The sequence below is a fragment of the Sander lucioperca genome, chromosome 5 (assembly GCF_008315115.2).
Source record: "Sander lucioperca isolate FBNREF2018 chromosome 5, SLUC_FBN_1.2, whole genome shotgun sequence".
Taxonomy (NCBI): Eukaryota; Metazoa; Chordata; class Actinopteri; order Perciformes; family Percidae; genus Sander; species Sander lucioperca.
The window spans coordinates 20462217-20482262 of record NC_050177.1 but is presented as its reverse complement, the minus strand read 5'-3'; the positions used below and the strand labels follow the sequence as shown (position 1 = coordinate 20482262).

Below are 20046 nucleotides of genomic sequence, written 5' to 3'. Positions count from 1 at the left end.
CATTTCGGCGTCTTGCGCTCGCCATCCACTCAAAACGTAACGTTAGCCTACTACTCTTTGGCCGGCTCACAAGCCACGTAGCTGTTTTGTTTCCAGTCTAGCTAGATCTGGTGTGGTGTTGTAGTTTTTCTAACGTTACTAGTTGTTGCAACAGCATGTGAAAAAAAACTACAAAGTTTGCTATGCCAAAAAGAATGTTAATCTCACGATAAAAAAATTGACGCCATTAAAATGGGTTTGCGTTAACGCCGTTAAAGTGCCCATATTATGAAAAAATCACTTTTTCTGGGATTTGGGGTGTTATGTTGTGTCTCTGGTGCTTCCACACACATACAAACTCTGAAAAAAATCCATCCATGCTGTTTAGAGTGAGATACATTTTCTGAATGTGTCCTGCCTTCAGTCTCTGGGTGAGCTGTTCAGAATCGGCACGGCTTGTGACGTCACAAGCCGAAACGAGCAGGCTAACCGCAACCATTAGCTCGTAGCTAACGCTAGCATGCTACCTCGTCCTCAATAGCAAAGCACTGCTACAACACACACAAGTTCACCATAATCTACGAAAGAACTACTTACATGTGCGCCCTCATTTAGAAGTCTCCCAGCTAATCCTGCCTTGTAACTGACCAAAGTTGTAGAAACAGCCTTTCTTTTACTGTCTATGGAGCTAGCTAGCTGACATGATCTACATCTGAGCTACTGCGCATGTGCAGTGCAATCAAAGATAGTACAGAAGAAGAAGAAGAAAAGAGGTCTCACTCTGTAGCTAAAACAGAGACCAGCTGAAAAGAGGATCTGCAGCAGTGAGAGAGAGCACTGCAGTACAACACAAATATGGTGTTTTTTGAAAATTAAACCATGTAAACCTATTCTGGTACAACCTTAAAATACAATTATGAACCTGAAAATGAGCATAATATGGCTGCTTTAATAACGCGTTTAACTGACAGCACTAGTAAAAACATATTGCACGTAACACACATTTCCCTGACCCCACAGTAAAAGAGAAATATGTGTTGATATTTTGTTGATATTAAGTGATGTTATGTAATTCCAAATTTAAAATCAGAATTTCTTCTATGTGAAACGAGCGTGTTTCTGCTGTGAGAAGGTAAAAGAGTAAACTCGAGGAGTGATATTTGTCGAGTGCTCATGACTTGACTGTAACGAGTAGAGCCTGTTGTCAGTTGGTCTTGACCGGGAGGAATATGGCTGTGGTCGCAGCTGCTCCGAGTGTCTTGAGATCCCAGAGGCTATGTGAAGTGTCACTGTTCTATTTGTGAGCCGGACACCTGAATGGTTTGCTACACTATGAGGCGTCTTTGTCACGTGTCAAAGCAGCACTTGTACACGTCCTTCTCTCTCTCTCTCTCCGCTCCATTCATCCTCAGCTGATTGGGAAAGAGTCTGCAGCTGCACTCTGGACACAGTGGTTGAGCGGATTTACTGTAGAAAGTGTAGATCAGTAAAGACAGAAGAGACTGTTTTGCATTGCGCTGTGAAAGTGAGTACTTGTCTGCATTGTTGGTCAGATCTTTATCTGACTCTCTGCTGTTTTTAGAAGAAGCTTTGAAACTGGTTCTCAGATTAGTACGTAGTGTGTGGAGATATGAAACATCTGTCAACATCGTGGTTTAGCTAAGCTTTTTTTCTGTTTTGTTATAATCAGACAATATGAGATCTAAAAAGTGTTTAATGTTGACTGATATTGCATGATTTCACATTGCAGTATCTGAAGGAGATGTTGTCTACATATGGAGTGTAATGCACACTAGTATATGTCCAATCAGAAGCTGTGTTAGACCATAACAATTTGATTTGATGTCTAATGTTAGTATGCAAATTCATTCTTCACTCAAGTCATTTTCAGCAAACAATATGAAGGACAACAAAATGAGAGTGAGCAGCATTTGGATCTTCAAATTTAAACGTATAGTATATTTTCAGTAGTTTGACAGTGTATTAAGATAAAACCTTGCAAATGTACAGCTTGTAGGACTCATATTGCGTTCTAGTCAATGCTAATAGTACTGTATGTTGTAAGATATTAGTATGTACTGTACCAACTCATCCGAGCTCTTTCTCAGTGATCTTTTATGTCAGTGTAAATATGTTTCCATGAAAGTGTTAACCCTCATGTTGTCCTTAGGTTTTATTTGACCCTTTTCAAAGTTTCTATATCAGAAATGAATGATCAGTTCACTACTTTCATTGAATTCGGGGTCTTTTAGTCAATTTCATAGCATTTACATTTTTTTTAAATGGTTTCAAAACGCTATCCTGACTAAACTTTGACAGACCAGTCTGTGATCCACTCATCATCCTCTGATTTTAAATATTTCTCAAAATAAATCATCATTTCTGCTTTTTTTTTTACCTCATAAATTAGAAATAATTTAATTTAAATAAGGTTAATTGAACATTAATTCCAAGAATAAGTGTATAGCTAGTAGAAGTTTGTATTAGTGGGTTAATTAAGAATGGTAGTGGGGGGGGGAAAGCGTTTAAAAAAAGAGACAAAAAAAAGTGTTGAGGGTGGGGGTGTGGCCTTGACCAACTGCCACTTTGCTTGTTTGCAAGCCATGATGTCTCTCTCTCATGGTTGGGCCAAATTCTCTGGGCGGGCAAAGCAGAGAAAGGGGAGGTAACCTTTCCCCTTATGATGTCATAAAGAGAAGATCGGCCCATCTGAGTTTTCATTTTCTCAAAGGCAGAGCAGGATACCCAGGGCTCGGTTTACACCTATCACCATTTCTAGCCACTGGGGCACCATAGGCAGGCTGGGGGAACGCATATTAATGTTAAAAAACCTCATAAAGTTAAATTTCCATGCCATGGGACCTTTTTAATATTATCTCCTTTTACACAGTACATTTGCATGCTCTCTTTACACTTAAGAAGACTGCTGTTGGTAGGAAGAACTCAAACTCCTCTGTGTAAGTCAATTTCCTGTGTCCCAATGCAGCCTGTTGTGTAATCTGTGACTCATGTTGATTGAATTTAGATTGCGTGTCGCTGACACGAATGGAGTCACATTTTCGCTGCAAGGACCAGCACACTTTTTTTTAATTATTATTTTAAGCCTTTATTAACTCAGGGAAGGTTCACTGAAAGAAAGCCTCTCTTTTGCAGAAACGCCCTGATCACATTCACATAGTTACAGTTACACACACCTACATTTAGTTTATTTATTTCACAGAACATAAAAAAATAACATTGAAGAAATACAAAAATACACATGACAATGTGGTAGAAACCTGTACCGGCGTATATAAAAACCACAACCAAAGTACATACACAAATGTAGACATCCAAAATCAAGAATACATTAGGTTTAATACCCATCATGATGCAAATGTAAACCAGTAGTAATGTTGTATTTTTGTTTTGTGACACCGTACAAAACCTAATGGCAATTTGAGGTGTGTTTTTACTGTAAATATATGGGGGCGGGGGGGCAACAGCTTTTGTTCCCAAAAATACAACATGTCAGATTTATACGTCTGTAATCATTAGTTTATTGGTATTAATCAATGCAAAAGTAAACAAATAGTAACGTTCTCATTTTGTTTTGTGACACCGTACAAATCTTCATAGCACTATCCTCCCTCACTGAACACAGAAGGCAAGTAGATTAAGCAAAGGAATTTGGGTGTGTCTATACTCTTAATGCCAATGTGTAAAAATCTTTTGTCTCTCTCCCCACCCAGAAAAAAACACAACAACATAGAGCCGGGCAATATATCGATATTATATCGATATCGTGATATGAGACTAGATATCGTCTTAGATTTTGGATATCGTAATATCGTAATATGGTTTTAAAGGCTGCATTACAGTAAAGTGATGTCATTTTCTGAACTTACCAGACTGTTGTAACTGTTCTATTATTTACCAACTCAGACATTATATCCACATTACTAATGATTATTTATCAGAAATCTCATTGTGTAAATATTTTGTCAAAGCACCAATAGTCAACACTACAATATCGTTGCGGTATCGATATCGAGGTATTTGGTCAAAAATATTGTGATATTTGATTTTCTCCATATCGCCCAGCCCTACAACAACATGGGAAGCACAAGGAACAAAGAGTTAGTTGATCTGGGACTGGAACAGCACATTGTCCTTTTCTATTCCTTTTCTCTCGTCTGTTTTTAATTGCATAGTTAATCTCAACGCTCTGCCATCCCTGTCTTGTCTTGTCCACAGGTAAATAATCTTGCGTGGAGCTTTTGGTGCTAGGCGGGATGATGCTGGCCACATTGAAGGACATTGGGAAGCAGCTCCTCCGGGTGAAGGTTGTGGACTGCAACGCGGAGGACTCGCGCCTGTCTCGATGCCTTAACACGTTTGACCTGGTGGCCCTGGGCGTCGGCAGCACGCTGGGCGCCGGAGTGTACGTGCTCGCCGGCGCTGTGGCCCGGGACAGCGCCGGACCGGCCATCGTCCTCTCCTTCCTCATAGCTGCCCTGGCCTCAGTCCTGGCCGGACTGTGCTACGCCGAGTTCGGAGCCCGCGTCCCCAAAACTGGCTCGGCCTACCTCTACAGCTATGTGACGGTTGGGGAGCTGTGGGCCTTCATCACAGGCTGGAACCTCATCCTCTCTTATGTTATCGGTAAGACACTTCGAAGGTCCAGTGTGTAACGTTTTTAGTTGTTCGTTATCAAAATCTGTGTTGCCCGTTCACAAACTCCACCATCAATTGCAAGTATTCCTTTTGGCTTGACATTTTACATTTGCATTCGCATGAACCGGGGTAGACGCTCCATATTCATGCGCCATCTTGAAATACGTTAGCCGGTAAGGGACATACAGGACATACTGCTCCGCCAATTCACGTTTTCACTGTCACATGATAAACTCTCAGGTGTTGCTAATGGGTATCGTTGCTTCCTGGCAAGTTTGAAGAAGGAAACATGGAGGACCACACGTATTCAAAATCAAAATTTCAGGAACAGGAGTCTTCTTCGTCCAGAAAAAGGATATTGAAAAGAGCAAGAGACCGTCGTCATCAGAAAAAAAGAGCGAACGTTGGAGCAGCCTTCCGAAGATGGAAAGACCTAACGAAGGAAAAGCTACCGTAGCTGTAATACGTACTTTGAACTGCGTGGCGCGAGAGTGTTGATTGCGATATATGATCTCAACACTAGATGGGAGAAATCCCCACACATTGGACCTTTTTAAAATAAGGAAGAAAAGGAGTTGGCTTCTGCTACACCATGGCCACGTTCAGCCCCGACCAAAAACGTAGCAACAACACGTACCAACATACCTGTTGTGTGCGCAAGCGCTCTGCCTTTTTATTACCACAAGTTTACAGACACGTCTTTGCTGATTGGGTATCACCTGTGACACAGCCAATAAACGAGAGACACTCCCACCAAAAGAGAGAAAACATATTTCAAAGCCGCTGCACACTGTTTCACCCCGTTCTGAGGAAACCTGTTGTTCAGCCAGGAAACCGTAGCAAAACGTTGCACACCGTTTTTAGATTGAACGTGCCCCAGATTGGGGCTGGGCAATATATCGATGTTACCTATATCGATAGATGAGGCTAGACATTGTCTTACATTTTGTTACCTTATTTGACAGAAATCTATGCATTATGCTGTTAGTTCTGACACTTTGATAAACAAATATATCTTATGCTTCAGTACATGAAACCCCAATTAACAAAATTGGTTAAAAAAAAAACAATTTTAATATTAAAATAAATTACCGGGAGATAGGGTTGGGTACCGTTTGAATTTTATGATTCTGATGCCAAACCGGTACTTTTAAAACGATTCCGATTCCTAAAGCGATTCTTGAAAAACTGAAGAATGACATCAAAGAAAGGCTCTTTTATGGAGTTTTTTTTTTTAAATTGAAAATTATTTAAATTTAACAATATATTAACGTTTTAAAGTACTTAAATATATAGCAAGTAAACCTAAGTCACCTAACACAACTACAAATATTTAACAAATAATAATTAACAAGTAACAACAAAATAAATGTTGAGTTGGTATGCCAACCAGCTTCAAACTTTAGCAGTTCTTTTGCAGAAAATTACCATATTTGCTTCTCTGGCGAGATACTACACCTCTCCTGACTTATGGCATGTTCTGCACAGGAGAAAACTCTCTCAGATGGCGTCCAAGAGGACTGTACACACAGGGAGGAGTTTGAAAGGGCAGACAATTTGGGGAGGCTGTCCTGCCTCCCTCACCACCAGGCTACAGGGTCTTGTCCTGAACGATAGACTAGCAGAGCAAGTGTAATATGTTTACTAGCGATCACGTGCAGTGAATGGTTAATATGCTTTTACGTCCGTTTTGGTGAGCCCAGAGGGAAAAATGGTATTTTAAAAGTAGCCTACATTTACGGTAGCTAGCTAACAGTAGACTACAGAGAAAGTGTGATATTTTTACGTCCGTTTCGGAGCGTGTACAAAAAGCCGTCTATCAGCAGTAATGGTAGAGTGCATGTCCACTTGGCAGAAAAGAGAGAAAGAAGAAAGAGTCTGCCGCTGTCCGGAGCGACAGAGGGAAAATATTTCAGTCGGAACTGAAATTTGCGTTCTAATCCGGTCCGAATACTACCGTTTGCGTAGGAACCGGATCCATAGTGGAACCGGGTTTCGGTACCCAACCCTACCGGGAGAGTCCTGTACAGCCCGACTCTGGAGATAAAACTGAGATTAGCTCTCATATTAAAGTTTATGTTCAACAGTTGTTTAGTAAATTGCTCTTAAACACATTTGGAGGGGATTTCAAATGCTATTTTTATTCTCAATTGTTATCATTTTGGTGCTGGTGATTTTCCTTTGGAGCTGGCTAAAACCTCTTTGAGGGGCGCCAAAAAATCCTCTATGCAGGAAAAACCTTGCCTTTACCCACTTAGTCCTTATATCCACATTATTGATGATTATTTATCAAACATCTCATAGTGTTAATATTTTGTAAAAGTGCCAATAGTCAGCCCTACAATACTGTCTCGATATTGATGTATCTGGTCAAAAATGTTGTGATATTTGATTTCCTCCATATCGCCCAGCTCTACACCAGATATTGAGTTTACATGAATACTTCCCTCCACACAGGAACTTCGAGTGTGGCCAGAGCATGGAGCGCAACCTTTGATGAGCTGATTGGAAAGCACATTGAGGATTTCTGCAGACGTTACATGACCATGAAGGCCCCGGGCCTCCTGGCAGAGTATCCAGACATATTCGCTGTCTTCATCATAATAACTCTGACAGGTGAGGAGCAGCTCAGATCTCTCTCTCTCTCTCTCTCTCTCTCTCTCTCTCTCTCTCTCTCTCTCTCTCTCTCTCTGTCTGTCTCTCTCTCTTTCTCTCTCTGCCTCATCTCTTTTTTCTTTTTTACATGTTCATCTCTCACATTGTCTTTTTTTAACTGCTTGCAGGACTGCTTGCATTTGGAGTGAAGGAGTCAGCGATGGTAAATAAAGTGTTTACCTGCATCAATGTGCTGGTGCTGCTTTTCATGACCATCTCTGGCTTCGTCAAAGGAAACCTGAAAAACTGGAACTTGAACCCTGAAGAAATCCTCAATGGCACCAGCAACTCCAGCCTTAAGTGGGTGACATGAAGAGCTTATTCCCAAAATGTACAACGTGCCTAATGATATATTAGGGCTGGGCAATATGAAGAAAATCAAATAGCATGATATTTTTGACCGAATACCTCGATATCGATGTTACAAATCGCCAATATTATATCGACAATTGTAGTGTTGACAATTGCCGCATTCACAAAATATTTACACAATGACATTTGTGATGAATAATCATCAGTAATGTGGATATAATGAGTAATTGGGTAAAGGCAAATAATCAAACGGCTTCAACAGTCTGGTAAGTTCCGAAAATGACATCACTTTACTGTAATGCAGCCTTAAAAACCAGGAAAAGACAACACTTGTCATATTTACGATATTTCCATATCCAAAATCTATGTATCGAGTATCGATGTATTGCCCAGCCCTACTTGGTGTGTTTCAAGTAAGCGAATGTTCTCTTCCTTTTCCTTCCAGTATGTCTGACTCCTTACCTTCAGAAGAAAGTCTTGGTGAAGGCGGCTTCATGCCTTTTGGCTGGACCGGAGTCCTCTCTGGTGCTGCCACCTGTTTTTATGCCTTCGTAGGTTTTGACTGCATTGCCACTACAGGTGAGAGGAAATGCATTAAATTTGATGAGCAACACTTCGTGGGCCCCTATCCCTCTCACGTGTCCCGGTCTGTTTCCTACCCTAGGAGAAGAAGTGAAGAATCCTCAGAGGGCCATTCCCATCGGGATCGTGGCCTCACTCCTTATCTGTTTTGTGGCATACTTTGGCGTGTCCGCAGCCCTCACTATGATGATGCCCTACTACTTGCTGGATAAGAACAGCCCACTGCCAGTGGCCTTTAAGTATGTGGGCTGGGAGGGAGCCACGTATGCCGTGGCCATTGGCTCTTTATGTGCCCTGTCGACCAGGTAAGACTCTCCTACTGTCCTACTGCCGCTCAGCATGACAAGGTGTGGAGTACTTGTAAATGTCTGCATGCTTTTTTATTTAGGAATTAATACGTCCAGTACAGTGAATATAGAATTTAAAAAAATCCACTTTTGTTTAATTCAGAACTTAAGTAGAACTAGGTGTTGTATTAAAAACACTCATTTATTTGCCAGTTGATGATTTTGGAGCTGATCCATAGAGAGTACATTTTGTGATAATTCCTTTTAAAGGAGCTTAGGTTTGAAACTAGTGCATGATCCATGTTAGGTTCGGAGTAATTTCACTAGGGCTGAACGATTTTTGAAAATAATCTAATTGCGATTTTTTTCCCAAATATTGCGATTGCAATTCGATATTCGATTATTTTTTTAAGCTCTTTGTCTTCTGTATTATTCAACAAAGAATAATAATATAATAATTTATAGTATGAACACACAATTACACACTAGACAGTTAAATAAGTAAAAATATAGTATATATCTATATATACATACACACACACACACACACACACACACACACACACACGTGTAATTTTTTACAGTGCACAGAGAGGAGCTGCCTCCAGCCCCTCCCCCTCGTGAAGTTGCGTGCTGCCGTGTGCACTTGTTCAGAGAGGCTATCGTTGCGTTAGCTAGTTGCTGGTGTTCTTGCCGTGGGATTAACTGTACTAATAAAACTGTTGAAACACCGCGGCCACGCTGCTGTGAAAGCTCCCCGAACGTCATTTATCAGAGTCTGGTTGTTACTCCTCTCAGTGGCAGCTCCTCCATTCCATAGCTTTATAACGGAGCTAACCGATAACCGGAGCTAACCGCTAATCGTTGCCAACCGAGCCTTCAGTTCTGCGTGTCTGTATCCATTAACTGCATGTATAGACTCAAGCCCGAATAAAACCCTTCATTTTATTAAAATGGCTGTAAAAGTTTTAAACTACAACTCAGAGTTGTTTGAATGACAGAAATCAGCTCAAGGTACAGCGTAGCGTTAGCATGCTAGTTGATGCTTTCTCTGCGGAGTGCAGACTGATTTGCTCTCGCGAGTCATGTGACCAAATCGCAGCCTTTGCGATTAGGAAATCGCGTTTTAACATATCGCGATATTATCGCAAATGCAATTAATCGTTCAGCCCTAAATTTCACCCTAGGTTCCTTTGCACCATGACCTCGAGCCAAACACTCAAGGCTTTTTTCCCTTGGTCGAACATTGGGCTAGTTAGTGCTATCAGCTGAATGGCTTAGTGCAGGCGCTAATGGAACCAACAGTGTATCTCGTAAATTACCTCACTAATAATGCCCGTAATGGTACTAAACTTCTACAGTAGTACAAATAGGTTCTGTACTCATAAAACAAGGCATTGGAAAGTTTGTAAGTACACCAGGAGTTTATTGAAATAGCACTTGCCTGATGGCTTCTACTCTCTGCTGCTAGTGCTGCTGGCCTGCGCTGCTAGCTAGCTAGTTCTCCGATTCTCCTCCATTAGTTGTAGCTCCTCGTCCGTGTATTCAGGCTCGAATAGGTACGGGCGACCTTCGAAATTGAGCCAGTCATCGTCGCGTTCGATGCTAACCTCAAACTCTGCCATTTCGTTGATCTCTTCTTCTGTTCTCTCGCTTCTTGCTCCTTCTTCACTACTTTACCGGTACACAGAGCACAACATCTATTGCCGGAAAAGACTACCGGTAAAATAGGAGCAAGAAGCAGGAAAACAGAAGAAGAGATCAACAAAATGGCAGAGTTTGAGGTTAACGTCGAACATGACGATTTCCAGTAGGAAATCTAAATCCATTTTAGAGAGAAGTGTGCTTCCAACTTTGTGGCAACAGTCCCCTGTTCTATTATCTAACTGTGCATTCACTTGCACGGCATGCTTTTTCTCTCTCTCTCCCGTACTAGTTTACTAGGCTCCATGTTCCCAATGCCCAGAGTGATCTGGGCCATGGCAGAAGATGGCTTGCTCTTCAAATGTTTGGCCAGCATCAGCCCACGAACCAAAACCCCTCTAACAGCTACAGTAACATCCGGTGTTGTGGCAGGTGAGGTCCTGACCTAAACCTACTTACTGGTTGGGGTTCCTATCACCCAATAACCCTACAAGATGCTCTTGGTGAACACGGCCTCAACACAAACACTCAACCAAAACCAAGATTAGGGCTGCACGACCATGGCCAAATTGATAATCACGACTATTTTGATCAACATTGAGATCACGATTATTCATTGATTTTTAGGGACAAAATATTTTAATTGCACTTTCACATTTAAATAAACAGAGAACTGCTTTCCATCCATGTTGAGCTACAATCCTCCTAATGTACACATATTTTGTATCAAATTAAGACTCTCTCCTAGAAGCAACATATAAATAAAATTTGACCAAAACTCTACCGAGAATTAAATCAACAGAGCACTGCTTTCACTTTCATGTTGTGACTTAAAATATAGTTAAAACAATGTTACGCTTTTACTCTGGACTGTCAGGAAAGTTTTTCACAGGCTGTCGCTGCAGGGTGCGCGCATGACCGTTCACCAAAAATGAAGCAAAAACATCTCAAATGCCCCCTGGTCGCTGGCTGTCAGTCTATGAAGCGCTTAATCCGATCTGCAGCGGAGTTTACTATGAGCGGAGCACGCATTTTAAGTATCAATATTGCAGGCGATAATGTTCATTTAATTGTGGGAAGCCCAAATCGTGATCACGATTTAAAATTCGATTAATTGTGCAGCCATAACCAAGATGGTCATACAGCATTAGGGTAGCCCTGCAAATGTACGGTTTCTTCTTCAACTATTGCTATGTACAAAGCTGACACAGGACCATCTTGTGTACAGCATCCTGGGTTGTTAATCAGAATGCCAGGTTGAGAATGGCTGCAGTTGAGGCCTTGCGTGCAACCAGAGTTCCCAAACAAAGTCTTTAAGTTAAAAATCTCTGCCTCCTCCTCCTCCTCTTTCTTCCTTCATCTTTGGTGTAGTCTCCTCGGCTCCATGTTTCCACTCCCACGCATTATCTTTGCTATGGCTCGTGATGGTCTGCTCTTCTCGTTTCTGGCACGTGTCAGCGAGAGGAAGACGCCCACCGTCTCCACCATGGTGGCAGGGCTTCTGTCCGGTAGGTAGCTGAGATGAGGCCGAAGGCAAACCGTGCCCTCTTTGGGGAAGGAGGATGGGGGCATAATCTCATAAGGTTGTAAATAAATGCAGCTGTACAGTTATAGTTGGAACTTTTGTACAAATTAATTAAAGGTCCCATGGCATGAAAATTTGACTTTATGAGGTTTTTTAACATTAATATGCATTCCCCCAGCCTGCCTATGGTCCCCCAGTGGCTAGAAGTGGTGATAGGTGTAAACCGAGCCCTGGGTATCCTGCTCTGCCTTTGAGAAAATGAAAGCTCAGATGGGCCAATCTGGAATCTCCTTCTTATGAGGTCATAAGGGGAAAGGTTACCTCCCCTTTCTCTGCTTTGCCCGCCCAGAGAATTTGGCCCACCCATGAGAAAGAGAGAGACATCATGGCTCTTTAAAGCTACAGACACAGAAATGACACGTACTAAGGAAAGCTCATTGTGGGACTGGCTCTAGTGGCTGGAATTCTGCACCAAGGCTGAATTTCGGGAAAGAGACTTCAGATACAGTATTAGGGGACCACTAAGGCCTATATAAAAGAGACTTCAGATACAGTATTAGGGGACTACTAAGGTCTATATAAAAGAGGCTTCAGATACAGTATTAGGGGACCACTAAGGCCTATATAAAAGCAACCAAAAAGCAGCATGTCAGAGGACCTTTTAAAATACAATATCTGCATTACATTGTGGTGAACGTGTGTTGTTTTTGAACCTTTTGGATTAGTTTGTAGAAATCTATCATCGTGCTGACGTTGTGTGTTTTTCTCCCGTGTGGCCTGCAGCTGTGATGGCTTTCCTGTTTGACTTGAAGGACCTGGTTGACCTCATGTCCATTGGCACTTTGCTGGCCTATACTCTCGTGGCTGCCTGCGTGCTGGTCCTCAGGTAATCCCCGTCTCTCAGTTTGCATGTCCAGTCTAAGGTTGACAGGGCTGTAGAGGATTACCCTACCTGAATAACAACATATCTGTACGTCTTCTCACTGGGAAGGAAATTCTTCGTGCATGCTTGCGTGCGTGGCTCACAGATTCACTTTTCTTTTGATACTGGATGACCCAGATGATCTAATCTGCCTCATGATATAAAAAATACAGGATTGTTTGATCTTTGAGGATGAGAATAGCTACTGAGAGTTTATCAAGCTTTTTTTAATGTATTTAGTGCATATTGGATTACAGTAATAAATCATCCTAATCACTTGTAGCATATTCACTTGTGATACAGCGTGTTTTTAGACTTGGTTAGAATCTCAAGAAAATCTTGTGGTGTGTCCTCAGCCTTAGTGAACAGCAGTTTTGGGAGTTCTGCAAGTCTGGTTTTGACCGTCTGTTTTGCTGTCTGAAGGTACCAGCCTGAACAGCCCAGTGTGGCCTACGAGATGGCCAACACTCAGGATTATGAGTCTTATAACGATGGGAACACTGACATACTACCACAACCAGAGGATCGCTTCACCTTCAAGAATCTACTTTTCCCTTCGAACACAGATCCGTCCCCTCTGTCTGGGTTTGCCGTCAACATTTGCACCAGCATACTTGGTGAGACAACATAAGCCGTTTTCACATATGGACTCCGGACAATGTCCGAGGAATCAGGTGCGGACATTGTCTGAAGTTTCCAGACATGCAGCACACAACGGGTGATTGTCCGTGTCGGATGCATTCTCACTTACTGGAATTACTCCATTTGGTTTAGATGAGGGGCGGCGCCTAGCTAGAGCGTGCAGCAGACAGGACTGCGTCACAGAGCTGTTCATAATTTGGTCATAAACAACTGAGTCTCTTACCATTCCTCAATTTGTCTGACAATTTTGATGCGTCCCTTACCGATAGAAGTTCCTGAATCTCTCTAGACATTTTTGTTGCCTTTTTATGTAAATCACTTTTCTTCCTTAACCCTTGTGTTGACTTCAGGTCACATTGACCCGTTTTCAATTTTTGTTTTATATCAGAAAATATGGGACGTAGAAATAAGCACTGAAAATGTGTAGAAAAGAAAAATTGTGTAAGAAAAATGTAACAATTTAAAACATTGGAAAAAGCAAAAACAAACTGTGAAAAAAAGTTGTAAAAACATCGGAAAAAAAACAGACGGCCGACTGTTGGCAGAAAAGGCAGTTGGACTGATCAGTCTCCCCGAGTTGGTCAAAAAAGTGCCTTGGAACACACCGAAGCGATGAGACGTAATACGTCTCCATAACAGCAGGTTGCCCCAAAAATGAAAACCGGCAGCTGATTGGACTAACGCGTCACGTGGGTCTGGCTGCTGCTTCCGGATTTTGGATTTTTCGACCGGCCATTAATGGCGACTCATTCAGAATACGATCTCATATTGTACTAAAATAGTTCACCGAAACGTGTTTCTGAAAACATTTTAAGAGAGAAATAGGCCGTGCAGTTGCTGAATCTGTCTTCATTTCAGATCGACAAAGGTCAGTTTAAAAGATTTTCGTCAAATTTTGAGAGTATGGTCACGGTCATCCCGCTTGCCATTTCCGGGTGAGTCCCGACTGCCCTGTCTCAGACTGAGCATGTCAGGTCGGCCAAAATGAAGGCCGACAGCTCCGTCAACGGACAACGGCACGGGACACACGGAACAGACTCAAGTCACCGACCTCGCCAGACTGTCCACGGCCGATTATCAGCCTGGTGTGTAGCTGCCTTTACCCTCGGATGTTTGTTTTCTTTTGGTTTTCATTAAACGTCATTAACACGCCTACTAGCTTGCTGTGAATTCTTACACGGTGGGTTCAAGCAGAGATTATACTGACTTCGTACTAGAGAGCTGGCAGGGTAAACACCGTTTGATTTCTGATCCGACTGATCAGGACATCATTTCATAATTATTCATATATGCAGTGCATGTGTGACTTGGGCTATACAGAGCTCTGAGAAAAACTGATACAGCACATCATCTGATGACCTCTCCCTACTGTTTTCTTCTTCCCTCCAGGTGTTTTGGTGTGTGTCTTCAGTGTGGTAGCGGTTCAGGGAGGGCTGGCTGCTTGGTCGCTGTCGGTCCTCTGTGTTATCATGGCCGTGTGTCTGATTGTCACCTTCATTGTGTGGAGACAGCCACAGAGCAAGGCCAAGCTTGCCTTCAAGGTAGGGTGTGTTCTTTCACCAGAGCGCTTTCTCCCACTCTTTCATAGGCAACACGTACAAGATGACATTGTCAGAATGGGGTGAAACTGTGACACTGTGACACTCTTAGTGTTGCTCCTATCCTGCTAACAACTACGCATCTTTTTGCCCAACAAATGCAAATTGTGTGTACTTAACATTATTGCAGACTATTGGCAAATGTACTTAAAGGACATATCCGGTGCAAAATGAACCTAGGGGTTAATAAACATGTGTGTACCGAGTCGACCGTTCTCTGGGATATGTTTTCATGCTAATCGAATGTGACCAATGTTTCATCGCAATCCGCTAATTAGCTTATAACGCTAGTCGTCGGGGCAGAGGGTAAAGTAAAAACGGGTGGTGATGGCGCAGTGGATATGACACATGCCTTTGGTGTGGGAGACCCGGGTTCGATTCCCACTGCAATACATCAACCAATGTGCCCCTGAGCAAGGCACTTAACCCCTAGTTGCTCCAGAGGCGTGTGACCTCTGACATATATAGCAATTGTAAGTCGCTTTGGATAAAAGCGTCAGCTAAATGACATGTAATGTAAAAAGAAATCGCTATTTCTATTCTACCACTAACAAGGCTCAAAATAGCGCCACACTTCCACAGTAGCATAATGAGGGTCCCTACATGTAAACCCAAGCATTGAGAACTTTGTAAGTGTACAGACAGTTTATTAAAAAGATAGATTAGAAAGACAGTAGCGTTCACGTAGACAGGCGGGCGCCATCTTGGGAAAACAGTCCGACTAGTCGAACGCCGTGCAATATATTTGAATAAACAGATATAATTCATGCATTTCCATGTAATTACATTTCACAAACGTAATTCCTATCGACCCATTGGGAAACCACGGACCGTGGGAGATTTCAAGTGACAGTTCAGCTCACGTAGCACGTCGTTCGTCGTTTGACTGGTCGTGACTGTTTTCCCAAGATGGCGCCCGCCTGTATACGTGAACAAAGTTCTCAATGCTTGGGTTTACATGTAGGGTCCCTCATTATGCTACTGTGGAAGTGTGGTGCTATTTTGAGCCTTGTTAGTGGTATAGAAATAGTGATTTCTTTTTACTTTACCCTCTGCCGCGACAACTAGCGTTATAAGCTAATTAGCAGTTTGCGCTAAAACTGGTCACATTTGATTAGCATGAAAACATATCCCAGAGAACGGTCGACTCGATACACGTGTTATTAACCCCTAGGTTCATTTTGCGCCGGATTTGTCGTTTAACATTGTTGCACACTACTGACAAATGTACTTAACTTACTTATTACTGCACGCTATTGACAAAGTATAGTATACGTTTTTTTTAAATTGATTGCAATCAGTTCATAATTAAAATCAACATGCATAGATGTGAAATCCCTGTGAACATTTGATCACTTATTTGTCACTGTATGGTAATGCAGTCAGACTCATGCTGTAATAAAATGAAAATATAAAATAACCTTAGATTTATGGCTGGCTTTTGAAATCGGTTCAAATTCCCCCGACTCACGTTACACTCCACCCCGCTGTCTTCCGACAACAGGTCACCTCGTGAGATCGATAATGTTGTCAGACACGTTTAGTAACAATCACAGCCTGTCAGTGGCAAAACAATCCCTTTTTAGTGGACAAAAATCGAGGGTGCACAATTACTCCGTTGGGTTACATTGCAGCTCGGTTCGCGCCAGCCAGTCACTGCGTTCTCGCTCAATACTAGACCAATTTCAAAGATTTTTGTTTACATCAGTCTATTAGACACAAATGCAAAACAAAAACAACAAAATTACTTGGCTGTCAGTGTTGTTTAGAACTGATTGTCAGCGATTTCCCTGCAACGTTTCCCACTCAGCCATTATTCATAAGATCCATGTTACTATATGCCTTTGAGTGCATCTTTTCTCAGTATTTGAGGTTGAAATGTTAAACACGCGCACTCTCTCCTCACAGGTTCCGCTGCTGCCCTTCGTCCCAGTCATTAGTATGTTCATCAACGTCTATCTGATGATGCAGCTCGACAGAGGAACCTGGGCGCGCTTTGCCATCTGGATGGTCTTAGGTAATTTGGATTTTTGGCCAAAAATGTCAAATGTTATCTATGCTGCAATTGTGTTTTGGCAATGCATTAATGTCTTTACCACAATGCTTCTGCACCATTTGTAGGTTTCTTTATCTACTTTGGCTATGGTATTCGCAACAGTGCAGAGGCGGTGTCGACCACGCCAGCCTGCATGATAAAGGGAGAGCCCATGGCCACAGAGAAGGAAGCCTTCCTACACGACACACAAAACGCCACCGGAGAGGACGAGGACGATTCCTGAGGAAACGGGAGGTTCACTAATCCTCTCTCTTTCTGTTGTTAAAGTCTCCTACATAGCTGCAGATCCAGGAGACGTATGGAGACACTTACCCTCCAGTCAGAGCGTTGACTTGTTTCCTTATTCTTTTAGTGAAAGTAGAGCGGCTAATTAGATGTAATAGCTAGGTAAAAACATTTTAATGGATACATCTTAAAACCAATATTTCATGTCAGAAAACTTTATTTTTCTATTTTTTTTAATTCTAATTATGTGGAACCAAAGCAACCAAAGGCAACGCACAAGTCGTTTTAAACAAAGTTTTTTTTTTTTTTTTTTTTTTTAAGGCATCTGGTGTAAGTATATCTATTGTTAAACATCGTTCCTTCATCCGCAGTATATATCTGCATTAGGAGGCACAGTGGCCGCTACTGCGTCCGCATCCCATGGGAGATTATTTTTGAAATCCTTTACTTCACACGTTAATTAATTGCATTGAAGGGGCTGTACTTGATATTTAGAAGAAGAATGGTCTGGGATTGCCTCCACACTGCTCTCACAGGCCGTTTCCCAACTCGTCAAATACTGACGCTTTGTCGCGGCCCTCGGGATCAGATACAGACGCACAAGGTACTTACGTGCACTCACACGCACGCGCGGCCGGACCAGCTATCACAACAGAAAAACCGAGAAGCTTGGATTCCAACACACACACACAGAGGGAGTGTGACTTCATTCTCTGCTCAGGACGCCATTACTCCACCATACCTTTACATAGCAAACAGTCGTTGACTGCTATATTATTGTTTTTGAGTACAGCCCCTTCAATTCAGAAAGTCAGCAAATCTTCTGAAACTCAGCTGAGAATTTCACTGTATCTTCGGTGCCGTTTTGTGTCGTAAGTTTACATCAAAGGTACCTGCGTTTTACATCGACAGTATATCTGAGAATAGTGCAGCATTGTGTTCCGAATAAGTGCTCTGTGATCAGTATATCTCAGTGTTTATCTTCTAATTGATTGACGGTTTCCTCACAGTGCACATTTACCAGAGATCAAATACACCAGTGCTGTCTCCATCAGGGAACTTTGTGTGTTTTCTTTTATCTAGCCAAAGAAAAAAAGCTGCTAATGTGAAATGATTTCTCAGATACTTCAGAGGATGTATTTTTAAAGTGCCTTTTTACCAAATGAATTCCACCTTTTTAGAGATATAGCTTTATCGCCAGCTAGAATTGTGATATATATATAAAAATCTGTAAATTGTCTGTAAATAATGTACACTTTGGATTTTGAAAAGCATGTATTTATAACATATCAGAGATATTTCACCTTAGTGGACTATTTTCACGTTTTAGTTCACATACATCTGAATGGGATGAAGTACAATCAATCGGTGATATTGAACACCTTTCGGTTTCCATAGTGATATATTAATACTGTATACTCAGAAACATGCTGCACCAAGCGTTCTAGCATGGCTCAGCAGTAACCCATGTGAAAGTGCCTCTGCCTGTCATGATCATGGAAAGGAAGGCTGATTGCGAGTGTGTGCATATTCCCAGGGCAGCTAAAACCACTGTGTGTTCACTAAAGACTGAAAATTCCACAAGGTGAAACATCTCTTTACTCAGTCCCTTTTTTTTTTTTTTTTTTTTTAAATGAGCCCTACGATGAAATGTTTTCCTTTTTAGACTATTTGTGCTCCATTGAGAGAAACTATCGCTGTTACCTGAAGCCAAATTCAGTTGGATTTAATTGGATAATGCGTCCAAACGATGCTGAAGTCGCTGTAGATTTTAGTTTTAATGATTGCATTGAAATGGCCTGCAAGGTTCAAATACTAGATATTTGAGCTGGGGTATTATAATATAATAATAATTATACTTTATTAATCCCGCAAGGGAAATTACGATGTTTTCACTCTGTAGTTATTACACACAGGCCTGAAATACACACACATGCTCAGTATACATGCACTATTGGAGAGATGTCAGCGTGAGGGGGCTGCAGCTGTCGATGGACCTGCACCTTGGCAGTGCCCAGGAGGTAAACTGGCACCTCTCCAGCTACCAGTCCACCGCCATGCTTTGGTCCGTATGGAGACTTGAACCAGTGACTCTGTGTTTGTAACTTTGTTTCCTTCTAAGACATTGAAGCAGCATGTTGCCAAATAAGATTGGGCTGCAGACAGTTACTGATTTTCGTCCACAACTAGACTTGGTTTAAACTTGGAGATGTTTGAATCAGTGGGACATTATCACTTATACATTTTGATAACTTGACATGCATCATTGCCAATTTCCAACATGTCACGTCTGTTTTTGTTATTGTAAATACAGTTTTGATTTTTGCCTTAAAGCTCCTGCCCGTGTTACACTTGTCTGTCTGTCATATCACCCCGCAGCTTTAATCCACACAATCCATTTGTTACAAGCATTATGTAAAGTAGATAACTAGAACAAACTGTGCCAACAGTATTGTAGCTGTTAACGATAAATGGATGGAATCTATTTGTTTGAAAGCAAAAAGTAGTCAGGAGTCATTCACTGGGTGAATATCATGCCTTGTTGAGTTGGATTTGATACGTTGAGCCCTAGTTTCACTGACATTGCTTTAGCCTTTTGTTATGGACGCTGTAGTTCCTGTAAAACTCATGTGAGGCTTCATCTATGCATTGAAACCACAAATACATAACATGTTTGTCATTGACACTGTCTGTTTTATGTACACATTTTCATGCTGCACTATTTTAAAACTTTTTTTTGGGGAGGAAAAAATATTTAGATTTTCTATGACTGCTAAATTCTAAACGTGTTTACAGTGTATCAGAGTGGTGAAGGACGGCTGCTCAGCATGTGCTGTCTTCGTATTGGTTTCGGTTTGTATAGTTTGTGCTGTAAATAAATAACCCTGGAAGTTAAAGCCACAGAGTTTGTCTTTGATTTTGATTTTGGTTTTTTAAATCGATGAGGTGCACACATCCCAGCA

The 20046-nt window shown here is 41.8% G+C and overlaps 1 protein-coding gene across 3 annotated transcripts in view; it reads left to right on the top strand.

Annotated features, from left to right (window-relative positions):
* LOC116048382 (high affinity cationic amino acid transporter 1-like) overlaps positions 1–19732 on the top strand; it is a 26340-nt gene extending 6608 nt beyond the window's left edge. For 2 of the 3 annotated variants that reach the window (XM_031297481.2, XM_031297480.2), the window contains 11 exons: positions 4216–4623; positions 7093–7251; positions 7419–7590; positions 8048–8181; positions 8267–8489; positions 10408–10547; positions 12424–12526; positions 12986–13179; positions 14594–14745; positions 16711–16819; positions 16924–19732. In XM_031297481.2, coding sequence (XP_031153341.1) covers positions 4254–4623; positions 7093–7251; positions 7419–7590; positions 8048–8181; positions 8267–8489; positions 10408–10547; positions 12424–12526; positions 12986–13179; positions 14594–14745; positions 16711–16819; positions 16924–17081 — 1914 coding nt within the window. In that variant the 5' untranslated portion in view covers positions 4216–4253 and the 3' untranslated portion in view covers positions 17082–19732. Of the gene's footprint in view, positions 1–1389; positions 1513–4215; positions 4624–7092; positions 7252–7418; positions 7591–8047; positions 8182–8266; positions 8490–10407; positions 10548–12423; positions 12527–12985; positions 13180–14593; positions 14746–16710; positions 16820–16923 lie in introns of those variants that run through there. The other variant, XM_036001147.1, reaches the window with a different exon arrangement.
* The last annotated feature ends 314 nt before the right edge of the window (positions 19733–20046 follow it).